The sequence below is a fragment of the Orbicella faveolata genome, unplaced genomic scaffold, assembly GCF_042242905.1.
Source record: "Orbicella faveolata isolate gen_17 unplaced genomic scaffold, um_ofav_v1 contig_25, whole genome shotgun sequence".
Taxonomy (NCBI): domain Eukaryota; kingdom Metazoa; phylum Cnidaria; class Anthozoa; order Scleractinia; family Merulinidae; genus Orbicella; species Orbicella faveolata.
The window spans coordinates 6,590,887-6,608,005 of NW_028301553.1; the positions used below are offsets into that span (position 1 = coordinate 6,590,887).

Below are 17,119 nucleotides of genomic sequence, written 5' to 3' on the forward strand. Positions count from 1 at the left end.
GCTTACACAATGGATTCACAATAACATTTTTCATATTATTGCGCTATGAATTGAAAACAAAGAAGCAGCTTGGATTCGTATTATTTTATCTTGAATAAATTATTTTTCACAAAAACAAATTTAAATTTTGAATAAATGCTTGCGGCGGTAGCTGCAATATTCGCATACAATGTTGTTTTCTTTAACATGCGGTTTCATCTACTCAAACTTTCATAAATAAAAGCCACAATCCAAAACTTTTTAGGGTACTTTTAATTTTTTCCTTGTATGGCAATGAGATAATTTCATTTTGCTTGGTTGTTTTCTCTCCTCCTTTAATTTTTCTCGTCTTAATTTTATCTCAGGAAAAACAAGAAATTTGAGAATGTTATAAAAAAAAATACTCATAATTTCGATATAATTTATTCAATCTGTCACTTTCTTCCCGAAAAATGACTAACTCGATAGTAATTCATGAATACATGTACAAGGTGACCTGTCAATTTGTTCACAACTCAAATTTCTTGTGTAATTAATAACTTTTTTTTCTTCTTGCCATAATGTACCCTTTACTAATTACTCTTGCTTCAGGTGTTCGACTCTTTCGAATTACGTCGATTTTGTGGCTTTATTAAAGCTCTCAAACCTCAACGCGCTGTTGAATTGAAGGATGATTTTACCGACTTTTTCTTGTCGACCTTCTGGGATTTCGATCGCGAGAAGATTGAATATAAGTGGAGTTTTCGATTTTTGTGCGAAAATGAGCCGCGAAACGAAACAATGGAAGCGCCACAGTAACTGTGCCGAGTACAGCGCAAATAGCGCCCAAAAACTTTCCCATTGTCGTGGCGGGAACCTTATCGCCATAACCAACAGTACATATTGTAATGATTGCCCACCAAAACGCGTCAGGAATACTCTCAAAGTCGCTATCTTCGTCCTCGTTAAGTTCCACAAAGAACACAGCGCTAGATCCCAAAATAACCACAGTTGTGGCGAACGTTACCAAAAGGCCCAGATCGCGAATGCCTGATACAACAGTGAACACGAGAATTTTCATTCCTTCCCAATAACGCAAGAGTTTTAAAATGCGAATGACCGTCAACGTCTCCAATAAGCGCACGAGTGTCCTCGCTGAAGGCCAGCTCATTTTCACGATAAGCTTTAAATAAAAAACTAGGATCGTCCCAAAATCAGCGCAGTTTGGGAGCAATTTAAAATATTCGCCTTTATTTGGAGAGGCGAGCAATCGCACAGCGCATTCTAAAGTAAACCAGCTATAGCAAACAAGGTCGAATGAAAACCATTCATCTTCGTGTAGTCTTGACGACCCAGCTGATTTTGTTTCGGAGTAAACTGCGGACGTGTTATGTTGTTGGTAGTTTTTCGCCTCCCTTACATGCTTGGTTTGAAGCGATTCAACAGTTCTTAAGCAAGAACCTGCCAAGGATACCAAAATAAACACCTGCGAGAGAACTGCTAACATTTTGGCAGCCAAGGATGAATTTGGAAATTCAAACAACTCCCACAGCACTCTTTGCCAAACGTTTAGCGGGCGAGAGCGGTTACGATCTCCCAGTAATGCCTTTTCTAACTTTTCACAGCTGTCTGGCTCAACGGGGAGCATAAAGAACTTAACTTCTTCATCAAACACTTCGGCGGGCACATTGTCCGGATAAATTAATCTCCCTTCGTTCTGATAGTAAAACAATATCCCCTCGAAAGCTTGCCGGTGGCGGTCGAAAAAATACTCCTCTCGATGCGAATCAAAGTATTTTCGTCTCTTTTGAGGGCAACCGAGTAAAGACTGCGGAAAATGATCCAACTTACTCTCGCTTACTTCAAAGATAGCTCCACTCACGTTGATAACAAGGCGATTGCCACTGTCCTCGACCTCACCGTATGTTGCCATTATCAAACTGAAAAATTCCCGCCGACTTGTGGCTAAAAAACACCAAGAGGAAGCGAGGAAACTCCAGTGCTGTGAAACCGACGCATGATGAAACCTGCTTCGGTCGTAGTGGTGTGAATTCAAAGTCACAGTGCTGTATGAGTTTCAGTAACTGTTAACAATATTCCCATATTCATGAATGTAAAAGATGCCAGCCATTGTTGCACGATATCCTTTGCACTTGGCATTTTTAGTGCTAATTGTCCCCCTTTGTAAAACACAGCCACAAAAGAAGTTGTAAGATCCGTATTTTGTCGAGTGATCACGTGAGACGTAAAGAAACCAATAAAAATCGCCTCAAATTGGCTTGAACTTCCTGTAAAATATATTTTATTTCGATCCCAGGGTTGATTAGCTAATAAACTAAAAACCTTGAGTGAAGGGCTATTAGACACGTCTCTTTTGCTTACTGCTAAGTTGTCAAATTTCTAAATCTTCCACCTTTTTAATCTTTTAATTTAAATACACATATTTTCGGTATATTCAAAACGCGATAAACAGGTCTTAATGTAGATTGAAATATTGCGCGTTTCTTGCCCATTTTAATAATCAGCGGTGAATCAAAAATAAAAATAGCAATTTATCTTTCTTGTAACTTATTTCATGCGAGCTTAGAACGTCGAATATTTTCTTCTTTTTGTACAATTACCCAATCACGGTTTTGGAAAGCCTTCTTGTTGGTTAGAATTTTTTCTTTATTATTTTTGCTATTATCATTTTTCGATTTGACGTATTTGTTAAAGCTTCCATTAGCACATTTTGTGGCTCTGTACAATCATCTTATTAGTGTCTTCTGTTAAAATTAATAGATCTTCCAAATGTACTTTAAACCAACTGTTTGCAGGTGCAGTCACAATATTATCACAATAACACACGCGCGGCCGGTCTGCATCTTCGCTTTCTGGTTTTCATTCAACCGGGGCAGAATTAGAATTACGCTATTTTTTTTTTCCCCTGTTAGAATAAACTTACGTGACAGCCGTCATCTTTGTAAGAACATTGTTTGGCTAAACGTATCACAGCCACAAATAAATCACTTATATTCCCTTCGGCGTCTTTTACGTGATGCTGGGAGATGTTAAATTGTACCAAGTTACTAATTGATTTTACTGACAAATGTAATTTTATTTCGGTTTTGGCGGCTTGAGTGAGGCAAAAGAAACACTTGTCAGATTAAGTCTAGAATGAAAGAAACGTTTTTGACAAGTGACATTGGTTATCCTGGTGCATCGGCTTTACAAAACCAAAATGAAAGAAATTGAATTTGAATTAATGTCAAAACACATTTAATTAAAATTGCCTTTTTTGGACTATTTCAACCTGAGCGAAAAAATAATAAACAGCCAACGTTGAATTTTTAGTTAGCTAGAATTTTCAGTTCTTTTACGTCAATTTATTGTGCTGGGGCCTGTTTCTCGAAAGCCCCAAAAACTTTTCGGGCCCGCAAAGCCTTTTTCAGTTAATCTGCATCTACAAACAGAGGTCTATACGCCTGAAACTTCTTGTTCGAAGGGAACCTCTGCTCATATTAACAATATGTGCATAAAACAGCTCTGAAGTCGTAAGGCTCTTGATATTTTGTTATGGCTTTTCGGTTGCGAAAGCTTTTCGGCTCTTCGGGACCTTCGAAAAACGGGCTCCTGAACCCTTTTCCTTCGATTGATCTGGTCACGTGACAAGCCAAGTGAAGTTTTTTTGCCAGGCATGAATAGGCCATTTCCGAGTTGTCTTTTGCCTAGGTGTCAAAACGAGTCTTTATTCGAAACCATTCATATCAAAATATGTGTCCCCTGCAGGTTTATCATTTTCATATGAAAGGTTTTGCGCGAAGATTCCTTTGGAAACACATGCGCAAGGTAACTCGGAAATGGCCGAAATGGCCTGTTGGCTTTTTTAAATAGATTTTCACAAGAGTTAGGGCCGCTAGGGCATGGTCATCCTCTTAGCCTGTCCATGGTAGGTCTCAAAAGTTTATCTAATCACATTCTGGGCAGGATGAATCAGTAGGCCGTTTTTGTGTTTTTTATGTAAGTAAATCACGAATAACGATGCAGTGTAAAAACAAATATGAGACATCCTTTAAAACAAGTTTGCTTCCACTGTTAGGGAAACCTGTAGCTGTCTGTGCTTTGTAGGAAACGAAAGCTTTACTGCTTATCCTTCAGCCGTGATTCCACGCCAACATATTGTGCATCTCAGACTTAGCCCATCCCTTTTTTTTCGTTCACCGTCGAATGCGATTCCCTATTTTGGGTCGGTCAGTAGTTTAAAAACAATGCTCCATAAAAGAAATCAGGGGGAGTCTGGAACTAGGAGGCCCGGTACCCCAACATAAACGCCGTGTAGACTGGAAACAACATAAAGTCGTCACAAAATCAACCCTGGAGGCGAGGAAAACAACATCGATCTGGGGTATAGGATTAAAATTGGACAGGTATTCAGCGTAGGAGATGCAGTAAATAAATCTGCGTTCGCAAAAACAAAATGTTTAGTTTTTAGTTTAAAGGTAAAAATATTTGACTGTGTCATTAACGCTGACCTCATAACATTTTTTTTCGTAAAGTGCATAAAATATTGGGTTGGTTTGACGACCCTTAACCGCGAAGAAAAGTAGGGGATGGCCTTATTGACAATATGGCCTTTTGAATTAAACTTTTAAAAATACAATTTTATTTACCGTAGTTAAAATAGGGCGTTATTCCCTGTTATTACAGCACACCAGTGATTGCGGGGTTGAAATAAAATTTCATCCGCTCAGTTTTACTGGTTAAAAGATTGTGGGTGCACCGGGCCATGAAAATGACAACCTCCTTTTACAACAAGCTGGGGTCAAATTAAAATCACTTGTCCTATCAGTCGAATATTGAAAAATGAGTATAAACTGAAATTTAAAGGGTCTTTACGAATAAACGTTTCAAAAGGTGACAATAACAGACAGCAGGCTAAATGACATTAGAGTTTTCTTGCATTCATCTATTGTCTCGAGTCTTTCTGACTGAGGTACAGTTGACTGAATGACTTCAAAAGGAACGAGGAGTTTGCAAGCAGTACTCAGGGTTGTAGGTGATTTCAAATGGTCAGCACGAAAACTATCTCGCTTCGTGTTACTGTTAAAATTCATAAGTGTCTTCTGGCGTTAATTCCCTTAGTTTATTCAAGAATTCGTGTTGATATTTGTCCGCGAGTAATGCCTCGCCGGAAGGCTCTATTTTGCTGAAAGCAGTGAGGATTTCCTCACAGTGGCTCTCTTCTTCATGTAAGACGCAGTTGGAGTACTCGTCGATGTAGGTTTGAAGGTACGAAATCGGCACTGACCCGTGCAATAACACATGATAATGAAAATCTTGCAGTTTAAACTTAGCTCCTAATTTTTCCAACGTCTCATTGCGCATTCTCCAAATTGCCAACTGACCAGTCATGTACGAGGTCGCCTGTCCCGGCCAACCCTGGTACCGACTAACCTCGTTAACGACGACGTCACTTTCATCCCACAAATAACGACGAAACAGATGAATGGCTTGGTCACGTGTCATGTTCTGAGAATGGAGGCCGGTATCTATGATTAGGCGAAGAGCGCGCCATATTTGGCCTTTCATAGCTCCGTAGTTCTCGAGTGGACGATGTTGGTACAAATCTGAAAAAAAGAAAAGAAAAATAATTGCGCAACGTTCGTCTCCGATCCGTCCACAGAGATTTTCCAAACACGAAACTTTCTTCCTCAACATAACTTGTAAAGCATTATCACAAGGTTAATCCAAGCATTGGTCCCGTAGCAGCCGAATGGAAATGATTTATTAACGCAGAATAACTTTGAAATCTTAAATGAGAAAGTAAAATCTTGAGCTAAGTGGGTCAAACCTTGAGCGCTAGATTCCAGTTTCTGGGCAGATCCTACGAAAACCAGCATTATTTTTAATCGCGGCGCCCTGTCTCATTTGCCTTACGTTTCTGCAGCATGCAGTGACTCCTCAAGTGGTGCTGTTCCAGTGTAGTCTAGCTACCACTTCAGTACCACCTAGCTTTTTATCGGATTGGCCAGAATACATTGGAAAACACGTCACTCTCCACTAGTCATTCCAATTTCCCCACCCCACATCCCACACCCCACACCCAACGTCATAGCCACTACCTTACCATGTTCTTTACTAACCTGTGTCCTGAGTCACTAGCGGATTTTCAGCATACAGACCCCAGCCCTCATTGAATGCAGTTACCGATGGGTCTTTCAGGAACTCAACATTGACAACTTTTAAGCACTGATCCCTGAGAAAAATTTAAAAGAGAAGAAGTCAGTGTCTTCGTTTATGTCAATTTAGCCTTCTTTGCCCCCTTTTGTTTTCTATTTGTTTACAAAACTGTTTACTTAATTGCTTTCTATTTCGTTTAGAAAACACTGCGAAGAAAAGAAACAAAAATCACTCCCTTAGTTAGTTTACCAAATGCAATTTCTACTTGCTCGTATGATCATTAAATGAAGTGCTTTTCATGTCAGATCAATTCATAAGTCAAAAAAAAAATAGCTTGAACTAGACTGGAACTCACCGAAAATTCTCGATATAGCCTTGTGACTGCATATGGTGCCCAGGACTCGCTTCGTGCGCGCTCACGGTGTATTCGAAGAACCTGGGTCCCATTCTGTCCACAAAGAAAGGGACTTTAATCTTACTGGGCTCTTGGCAGGACCTTGTACTCTTAGAATATCCCTGTACAGAGATCAGGGGATTGAATCTAATTACTACGGAGGCAGGGCACGAGGGAGCAGTTGTTTTATTGCCCGTGTAGTAGACCATTCTGGTTAATTTGGGCCGGATAAGGGCCAGCGTGTTACGAGAAAAGTCAAGCCATTTCATCATCGCTTTGTAACGTTCTGGGCAGTACACTTGAGCAGCTGAAAGAAATAAAGTAAGCAACTAAGGGAAAGAACCCATGCTAAATTCTAACGCGCGAGAAAGACGTATAAAATGAAAGAAAACATCTATTTTTTTCGCAGCCGAGGGTTAAAACGAGTTAGAGATTTAGCAAGTTAGCGTAGCAAGTGCAGGCGCAAAAAATGACAGCAATCTCTGTTTGATCTACTGCCGCTTGCGTCTACACTCAGTTAAGCAGATTCTCGACAGCCAACATTTGCACCTCTGCGGAGAAGACAGGGGAGTGCTTGTTCTAGTTTCTTTGAGCTATTGAAATTTGTTTGGTTTGAATAAAAAACGCGATTGATTCGATTCTCCTCAGTAAAGCATCGACCTGCTGGCAGAAATTTACCATTTTAAAACCCACAAATATAAGAATCTGTTTAGTCAAGCAAGATTAAGCAGGTTCTTATATGTGGGCTGTAGTTAAATTATAAACTCTTGTTATAGAGGCAACACTTTTATCAGTTCTTTTATCAATTGTGTTAGGCTCACCATGTGAATAAATACTGTATACTTAAGGACCAAACCCAAGTTTATTTATTTTTCTGGTAATCAACAACTATATCTCCTTCATAGAAATTAAGAACCTACTTAGCCTTAATTGCCAATAAGTAACCCAAAATACAAGCACCTATTTTGCCACACGTAAAAATATGTAGGTTCTTACACGCGGGTTCTCACTGCAATCGAAATAGCAGTTGTTTGCAGCCACCTTTGTTTTTTTTGTTTTTTTTTGTTTTTTTTTGTTTTTCTTTTCTCGCTCGACAATCCCCCGTAGGAAAAAAGATGGCAACTGGTGCATCTACCCATAGTTCTTAGCGCACGAAAACCTAAACAACGTTCATAAAAACGTAAAGAAACGTTATAAAATCTTCAAACCCAGGCCACTCGATGTCCTTAGTACAGGGACAAATATTTTAATTAAAAGGCTTTCTTTGTGCCTTTTGGGCTGTGTTAGGTTCGCGAGGTATTGTGGTAAAATGTACAGCCGCCATCTTTTTTCCTACCGTGGATTCTATAAGGCACTTACGTATTGGGTAGTCAAAAAAAGAGCTGACAATTGAACGTTTAATTGATATGAATGAAAACCTTACCCTCTACGCTCTTGCATTTAAGAAAGGCCTCTTCATTAGATTCATTCTCTGGAAAGGGATGTTCATTAAAGTACAGTTCTGAAGAGTTGAGGTATTTTTTGAACTCAGTTACAGCTTCCCCCTCCTTGTCTTTCTTGGTAATCGTCTTAGCAATCAACACAGCCTGTTGGTAAAGACGATGCAACATCTTCCATCCCATGTCATGAACTTCATCTACAGAAAGATGAAGAGCTAGTCACTTCAGAAATATTTTTCAAGAAAAATTTACTACTGGTAGAAAAAGTATCGTTGAATAGCTAGAAACATCTACTGTATAAAGTGCAGTGGGGATATTTTTGGCTTTCAGTTTAGACTCTATCATGCCGTTGTCCCGTCAAGCTTTCTACGTAGAAATCAGCCTTGCCTTCATTGTTATGTTTCTATTTTTTGCTAATTAGATCTTTTACAGATCCTACGTATACCAGCAGCATTTTCGTTTGTGGTCCCTTGCATCATTGTATCCTTTAAAAGCATTAAATAAACAAATATTTAGGTTCTGAAATTCCTGCTATCGCCATTTTGAATCAACGAAGTCCCACTTTGCAGCGTTTGACAGACCGGTATATGTCTCCAGCCTTTATAATGTTTAATTCTTAGACTGTTGTTGGAATATTAAGTCTCCAGTAACAACAGCTCATTGTTGAGGCTAAGCGGCCGGATAATCAGCACGAGATAGAAAGGTCGCCATGTTTGTCAGTTGCCAGAACTATTATGGGCTTTGGAATGTACCTTTGTAGTTTTCAGTGAAATCTTCAACATAATGTAGCCTATACCGATTCGGGTTAGAATTTCTGGAGCCTTTAAGCTTGTCGTTACTTTTCTTTATTGTCGAGTCAGGAAAGCGTCGTTGTAAGCACTTTGACTTAACCCTTCGCTGTATTAATTTCAGCGAATCGCGAGCGTGTATGTGCAGAGGAAAAGTTTAAGCTAGTTAAACACGTAAATCTGCCCCTCCCCCCTCCCCCCCCCCCCCGTGATCTCGTTTGTTGGCTGTCCAAGAGTTTGCAACTATATAGACAATTGTTCAGTTAAGACCAATTTTAAACAATTTTTAACTTAAGAAATTACCAATCAAGAACCTTCCCAAAGGGAAGATGTTCTTTGCATTTCGTTACCTGGTGTGATATTTTGCGTTGTAGAGAATGATAAAAAGTTCATGTAAGATTCCTTCCCAGGCATGATACTGCCCCCTCCCTTGAGAGTCGTATTTGTCCTCTCCAAGGTTCTACTCCCGTTGTAATAAACGTGATCAACAGGCAAGGTACCCAGTCCACTCGAAACATTGCTCGGTAAGCAGTGGGGTTGGTGCTCTTTCTCGAGGTACTCAAAGAGGTCAGCCAGAGGTGATCCAACATTCTCAATAACACTGTCCTCGACAAGGGCGGTCACATTCATTCCATGTTTTTCCAATATCTTCGCTACTTCGTCTGAGCTTATTTTGGAGAGGAAGGAAGAAATTGAATTGGTAAACGCCGTTATGATTCCTCGGCCTGATTTCTGGGACGTGATTTCGACATACGTATCCCCCAAGCACTGTTTCCCCTCTTTGCACACGGTTACGGACCCTACCATACCAGCTCTGATCCCGCTTTTCAAGTTTTCCTTGAACTGGTTTATCCCGATTTTGAACCTGCCCAAAAAGACCAAATTGTCTTCCAGCTCCGACGCTGTTTGGGGGCGGAAAAGAAGAAGCATTGTTGCAAGCTGGGCTTTAATTGATGTGATGCCCTTGAAAGTCCTTGTACAGTATCTTCCAGGTCCCAACATCCAGTAGCCTAAAAGAATCGTGGAGAAAATATCAAACGACCATCGAAATTAGTATTTTTGCAGTTTCTCTTCCCGACTGAGGACAGGAGATTCAAAATTTAGCCTGAGTTTTATCTATTAAGGGGTAGGGGGGATATTGACGCACAAAATTTAAATAACTGCCATCGGAGTTACGTATATGGTGGTTTTCAACTGTGTGTTGTAAGGCAAACGCAGAGTGATGCTTCAAGCAAAATCAAAAAGGACACAGACAATCTACTTAACCAATCAGACGTTGGAGCAAATACATGTAGCTGACGTGAAGCACGGGAAAACGTGTGAAAGCGAGTCACCATTGGTTTTACCACTGACATTATTGTTACGTAGTTGCCTTAATTTTCTAAATTTCACTGACAAGATTCATCAGGATCTCGTATCTTTACATTTTCCGTTGGGCCTGGCAAAGATTTAAAGCGATCCAAAATCATGATCAGTTTCTTCTATCATATTCGAATTGGATGCTAATGGGCTGAAAGTCTCACACCACCTCCTCCACCTGCTCCAATCCCTTTCTCCTTCCCTCTCGCCCCCCAAAATCTAAGAAAGTAAATGTGTTTTTATTTGCCTGGAAACATTAAAAGATATCCCATGAACTTTAATTCTTCATGCATGGAGATAGAATTATTATTCCCGAGGCTTTTAAAACCTTTGAAATCTAAATCCAAGTCTCGAGGAGCTAACTACTCTACCATCACGTTTTCCATATCGTGCATTTTCCCTTTACATTTTGTAGGTCCCTTTGCACTAAATTAAGCCTTACCGGATAAATAATTGTTTTCGTAAGGCCGCCCGAAGTAGTGCCTCAAAAAATGATCCGCTTGGGCGATCATGCTCCGTTCACGTGATAAAAGAAGCTTCCTGTTGATGTCCATTTGATTGAGTTCCTTCAGCAATGACTGCGATCGGTCAGATATGGCTTTGATACTCTCCGGGGTGGGGTTATACGGCTGAAATAGCTTCCTACTTTCCTCAAGAGGGACCCCTGTCATACGACCAGCAATGTAGGGATGAAGCTCGTAGTACGAGCTGTCGACTTTCTTGAAAAACTGTGGAAGACCTAACGAAAGGCCAACTGAAGTTATGTCACATAAAAATACAATAAAAACCTACTTGTAACAAAATAGATATTTCCAGGTTAGCCTAAAAGATATTCAGCTTACGTTTCATGGGTTTCATATATATACAATATCCTTGATTTCTTTTTTTTTTAAGTGAAAAAGAACTACACCTTGCTATAGTTGTCAAAATGGGTAGGGTAAATTGTTTCCTCCGCAAGAGAAATGTATAACTATGTCTAGAACTGATCATGGCATTACATTTTGAATTGTAACCTTGTATAACATTTAGTATTTTTGGTTCTTGATCATCGATTGTTTATCATTTTGTAGCCACAACGTTAGTCGATCTTAGTCTTGTGATTCTAGGGCCCGACTGCGCCCGTGGTGAGTCTTATCACATCAAGTTGTTTATCTTAGCCATAGTTTATCAAGAGTACTTAAGTTCCGAACAAACCCTATCGATAGTCATGTCTGGCCGGGTTTGTCTACTGGCCTTAGTCTGTATCTCCCACAAAGATCCTGTTTAGGCTTCTAGTTCTCTAAACTTTAGTTTCTATTGATTATTTCAAGAACTTTGTAGTTCACTTCTGAAAGTAATCAATCTTTATTTGTACTCAGTCTTACTAAAGAAAAATTACAATTTCAATGAAAATATCAGAAGTAAAAATTAGAGTACTAGCTGCCTGGAATAACCATAGGGGCTAGCGGAGCCAGGCAGCCAGTTAACATCAGTATTGAATAGAAATAAAATACAGGTCAGCAAGAAAACTTGAGCACAAACGCACACACAAGAAGAAAACAAAGAAGAGGAAAAACGCTATTTCTATGCTATATAGGAAGTCTAAAATAGTTTAAGTTATATATGAATACAAAACATTAAGATAAGAAGAGCACCCAATAGCTAACTAATGCCATAGCGAAAGTCGCATAAAAGTGTTTGGGTTAGTATTCTAAACGGATGTTTAATCGTCCAATGTCAGTTTGTCCGTATGGCTGAGGGTGGCAAAGGCGGGGTACCAATCACGCATCATGCTGATTTTTTTCTATGAAATCAGGCATCACGGACAATTTTTTTCACCGATCACACGTCACGTGAAAAGAAGTAAGTATATCGCCAATATTACTTTCTTAACCCTAAATGAGCGTTGTTAAAAGAAGAACTCTGCCGATTCAACCACAAAAATACATCGGCAAATATGTGACCTCTCACGCGAAAACGTTCCTCACGGTATCCGTTCGAACGGCTGAACGTACGGCAAGTGAACGGATAATTTGAATAACGATGATCAATTTACTTGTTCCAAGATATCTTAAGACCACTTGGTTCTACATTAGTTGATAACCACTGAATATAATGAGTAATGACTCTAGAAACGATTTAATGAAATAATGAGATGTGGGCTCTGTAGGTATATGTGGGGGATTAATGAGATGTAGGCTGTGTAGGTATATTAGGGGGATTAATGAGATGTAGGTTGTGTAGGTATATGTAGGGGGATAAATAAGATGTAGGCTGTGCAGGTATATCTGGGGAATTAATGAGATGTTGGCTGTGCAGGTATATGTAGGTGATTAATGAGATGTAGGCTGTGTAGGTATGTGTAGGAGATTAATTATAATGAGATGTAGGCTGCGTAGGTATTTGTAGAGGATTAATGAGCTGTAGGCTGTGTAGGTATATGTGGGGGATTAATGAAATGTAGGCTGTGTAGATATATATAGGGGATTAATGAGCTGTAGGCTGTGTAAGTATATGTAAGGGATTAATGAGCTGTAGGCTGTGTAGGTATATGTGGGGGATTGATGAAATGTAGGCTGTGTAGGTATATGTAGGGGATTAATGAGATGTAGGCTGTGTAGGTATATGTAGGGGATTAATGAGCTGTAGGCTGTGTAGGTATATGTGGGGGATTAATGAGCTGTAGGCTGTGTAGGTATATGTAGGGGATTAATGAGATGTAGGCTGTGTAGGTATATGTTGGGGGAATAATGAGATGTAGGCTGTGTAGGTATATGTAGGGGATTAATGAGCTGTAGGCTATGTAGGTATATGTGGGGGATTAATGAAATGTAGGCTGTGTAGGTATATGTTGGGGGAATAATGAGATGTAGGCTGTGTAGGTATATGTTGGGGGATTAATGAGATGTAGGCTGTGTCGGTATATGTAGGGGATTAATGAGCTGTAGGCTATGTAGGTATATGTGGGGGATTAATGAGATGTAGGCTGTGTAGGTATATGTAGGGGATTAATGAGATGTAGGCTGTGTAGGTATATGTGGGGGATTAATGAGCTGTAGGCTGTGTAGGTATATGTGGGGGATTAATGAGATGTAGGCTGTGTAGGTATATGTAGGGGATTAATGAGCTGTAGGCTATGTAGGTATATGTGGGGGATTAATGAAATGTAGGTTGTGTAGGTATATGTAGGGGATTAATGAGATGTAGGCTGTGTAGGTATATGTAGGGGATTAATGAGATGTAGGCTGTGTAGGTATATGTAGGGGATTAATGAGATGTAGGCTGTGTAGGTATAGGTGGGGGATCAATGAGATGTAGGCTGTGTAGGTATATGTAGGGGATTAATGAAATGTAGGCTGTGTAGGTATATGTAGGGGATTAATGAGATGTAGGCTGTGTAGGTATATGTAGGGGATTAATGAGATGTAGGCTGTGTAGGTATATGTAGGGGATTAATGAGATGTAGGCTGTGTAGGTATATGTAGGGGATTAATGAGATGTAGGCTGTGTAGGTATATGTAGGGGATTAATGAGATGTAGGCTGTGTAGGTATATGTAGCGGATTAGTGAGATGTGGGTTTTGTAGGTATATGTAGAGGATTAATAAGATGTAGGCTGTGAAGGTATATGTTGGGGGAATAATGCGATGCAGGCTGTGAGGGGATATTGGAAAGATATTAAGGGGGGTGGTTAAGGAAGAATACTTGATTATATATGCAGGAGGTGTTGTTTTAAGAGAGATTAAGAGAGATATGTATATTGCAGTGGAGTTAATTAGCCGCCCAACCATCCGGGTGGTGTCGTACTTATAAAGAGAAAGAACAAAAGGCTTGGCTGTGAGCCAATGAGAAAGTGCTGACGTCATAGCCAAACTGGACAAACGAGTTTCTGACACCTGCTGGATTTGATTATTCAAAATGGTGGACATACCTTAATCTAAGGCTATAATATGCTAATTTGCCAAACATTCTTTACATGCACGCTTATGTTCTGTAACGGCTTTGTAATTTATGCAATACATACAGTTATATATTAAAATACCTGTTCACCCTGTGTATCTTGAGTTACAGTAGCCAGATTAAGCCTTGATTGATGACGTTCGTTTAAGGTTCTCTCTACCATCTGATATCACATGTTGCAGCGAATGGGTAGTTCAAATTCGTCGACAACGTCTACCGTCTACGAATACCTACGAGCGAAAACAACTTCCGGTGCCTCGCCGCCTAACGCATCACAATTTTCAGTGTTATTCTACCTTGCCTCCACAACATTTAGATTTGAGGTCAATTAAGTAGCGAGATCCCCGAGAACTGGAAGCTATGGCAAGAGAAATACTGTAATAATTACTTGGTTTGGAACGGGAAAGCCCCGAGTATCAACTCGCCATGTTCAAGGACGTTATGGATGACGATGGCCTTAAAGCGTTCAAAGCCTTAAGCTATACTGAAGAAGAAGACGCAAACGATTGCTGTGTAGTAATGGAGAAGATGAAAAGGTATTGCATCGGCGAAGTAACGTAAACGAGATTGTTTCAGCAGGAGGGAAAAACTTCCCACCGAAACGCTCGACAACTTAATCTCTGAATTAAAAAGAACCTTGGCAAAGAACTGCAATTTGTGTGATTTTTTACGGTCTTTACAAGATACTCTCATCTGCGCTCGATTGGTCTTGGGATAAAACATGAGCAAAGCATAAAGCAACCACTTAGGATGACAGACTCCACGTTAAACAAGTGTATCGATCTTCGGGCATCCGAGATGCAAATATAGGGATCTTTACAACGACGACGGCGACGCCGAGGACAAAGCCTTGTAAAATTGAATTTTTCCAGGATACCTATGGCTCTAAAACCTCGCTCAGGCTAAAGATGTGATGACAGCGCTCAATTCTAAATGGAAATAGGAAAATTAGCAGTTCGACTCATCGTTCGCGTTCGCGGTCACGGTCATTTTGCGTAGTTGTTTTGCAGAGGACGGCTATGAAATGTTCAAAGGTTTACTGAACACACTTGTTTTGCTCATTAAACCTTTTGTTTGGTGGTGCTCATTGACGTCGTGGTTTGCTCCAGACTCCGTCCACATTACACCAGAGGATTTAAAAACGCATACAGCTTTATTTCTACGGTTAGGCCTACGGTCCAGAGTAATCCGTCACGAAAACGGAGCTTTTCGAAAACGGTCTTCAAAACCGGAGGAATTTGAAAACACCGTACATACCTATATAGCCCATACAAGGGAGTACACCCCCCGGGACGGGAGGTAGCCGAAGTAGTAAAAGACATACTCTACCTCCTCGTCTATAAACGGTAACTTAACTTAGTACCTTTGTGATTTTTCAACCTTAATCATCATGAAAAATTATTTTTAGGTTTACTTTCATTCAGTGGTAGTTTTTGTACGTGGCATGTAACCTGGCGAGTAGATCGTGGCGTAGTTTCATCAATCTATCTGTCGTCCGAAACAGAAAATGGACAAAGCTTGACCCTCCCTCTCCCCCTTAGAAAGTGCGTCTGTTCTGCATTTTATTTGTTTCTTCGATGTACATAACTGCATTATTAGCTATAGGACTATTTTGACATCCCAGATCAATTCAAAGTCCCTTTGCGCATTTTCAGCTCTAGCATTAGTCTCATAAAATTCCTCTTTTATTGTAAACAAAGTTGAGCCACACAAGTATGAACTTGTCGATTTTATACACGCGACAAACTATGAAACACTGACCTGCACGCTTTGCCTCAGGCGAGAATGAACACTTATCCACCAGCTTATCCTTGTCATTGTCCTGTTCACTGCTGACTGAATGCTGCCGTCCCTCATTTTTGCTCTTCACTATCAACACAAGCCCTACAATGAAAAGAATAAGCCCTACGCCTGCTAAAACTCCAGCCACGGCGAGGACGACCTTCCTGTTAGCCCTGAATCGCTTTTTGCTTGTCTTTGCAGCGAAATCTCGCTGTCCTTCGTCCTCCGTTCCAGGTGATAGCGCCTGATCGGCTTCGTGCTCGGTCATTTTGATTTGTATCACAATGGTATGGCTGTCAGCACAATTTAAAGACGCCGCAATGACACTAGTTAATAGCTTGACGTTTTGGCGCTTAATAAACTGATAAACCATCGAGTTTCATTCAGGCGTGACTTGTTATGTCCAGAATTTTATGTGTGCATAGTAATTTGCAATCATTGAATGACAACTGTGTTAAATACAATAGTTAACAATTGTTTGTAAAAGAACAGATCAGCTTGGGGTTACTCTCTTGGCTTTTTCAAAACGTGACATTTAATTGACTTCGATCCAAATTAAAAAAAGGAAGTATTTAAAGCCTGTTTAAACGAAAACGAAAACGTTGGAAGTTGGTTAAGTCGCAAAACATAATTATGAAATGAGAAGAGCTCATTAAAGAAGTTATGGTTTAGATGCAAACAGTTTTATTGTCACATAATCACAAAAGATGCACTTGATTCAATCACGATATCACTGTGAGATCATGACAGCATGCCAGTGATCGCTCCCACTCGTGAGGGATATGAGTGGCGCAAATAGGGATCAGGGATTGGTTCAATTTTTTCACTGGGTAAATGGGATCAAGGTCAATTGGATCTAGGTCAATGGGACTGAGAATCACAAACAAACGAGTATGGGACTTCGTTCAAAAAATAGGCTGGAAAAAGGCTGTTAGACAAAACCTGGGCTGGGAAATGGGACTTAATCTCTCTCCCCCCCCCCCCCCCCCCCACTTCCTCCCTTTCACGATCTTAACTACCACAAATAAAGGATCTTAATTACCAAAAATAGCAATTGTTTGGTGCAAAGTCATACGGTGATTTATCATGTTATCATGTAGCGCTACTGATGAGTGGAATGTATGCATCGTGGAAACCTTGATGTCAGCAAAGGTAAAAAAGCAATTTGCGGTATCTGAGTCGATTTGATGTTGACATCAGACGTTGTAGAATCAACGTTGTAACAGGGGAGCTGGATAGGTTAGACTTCAGCGCATTAACAAGATCTATTTCTTGCAGAAATCAGCGGGTTATCCCGAAGGG

General features: G+C 40.1%; 2 protein-coding genes across 2 annotated transcripts; both read right to left on the minus strand.

Moving 5' to 3' along the window:
* Nucleotides 1–69: 69 nt before the first annotated feature.
* Nucleotides 70–2,332, minus strand: LOC110046968 (potassium voltage-gated channel subfamily A member 10-like). The gene has a single exon (XM_020752679.2). It carries the CDS (start codon nucleotides 1,889–1,891, stop codon nucleotides 656–658), a length of 1,236 nt encoding a protein of 411 aa, XP_020608338.2. The 5' UTR covers nucleotides 1,892–2,332; the 3' UTR covers nucleotides 70–655.
* Nucleotides 2,333–4,577: 2,245 nt separating this feature from the next.
* On the minus strand, nucleotides 4,578–16,302 carry LOC110047087 (uncharacterized). The gene is made up of 7 exons (XM_020752820.2): nucleotides 15,797–16,302; nucleotides 10,540–10,836; nucleotides 9,089–9,748; nucleotides 7,935–8,147; nucleotides 6,473–6,818; nucleotides 6,081–6,193; nucleotides 4,578–5,564 (listed from the first exon to the last, which is right to left on the minus strand). The coding sequence occupies exons 1-7, from the start codon at nucleotides 16,188–16,190 to the stop codon at nucleotides 5,041–5,043; spliced, it is 2,547 nt and encodes an 848-aa protein (XP_020608479.2). The 5' UTR covers nucleotides 16,191–16,302; the 3' UTR covers nucleotides 4,578–5,040.
* Nucleotides 16,303–17,119: the final 817 nt, after the last annotated feature.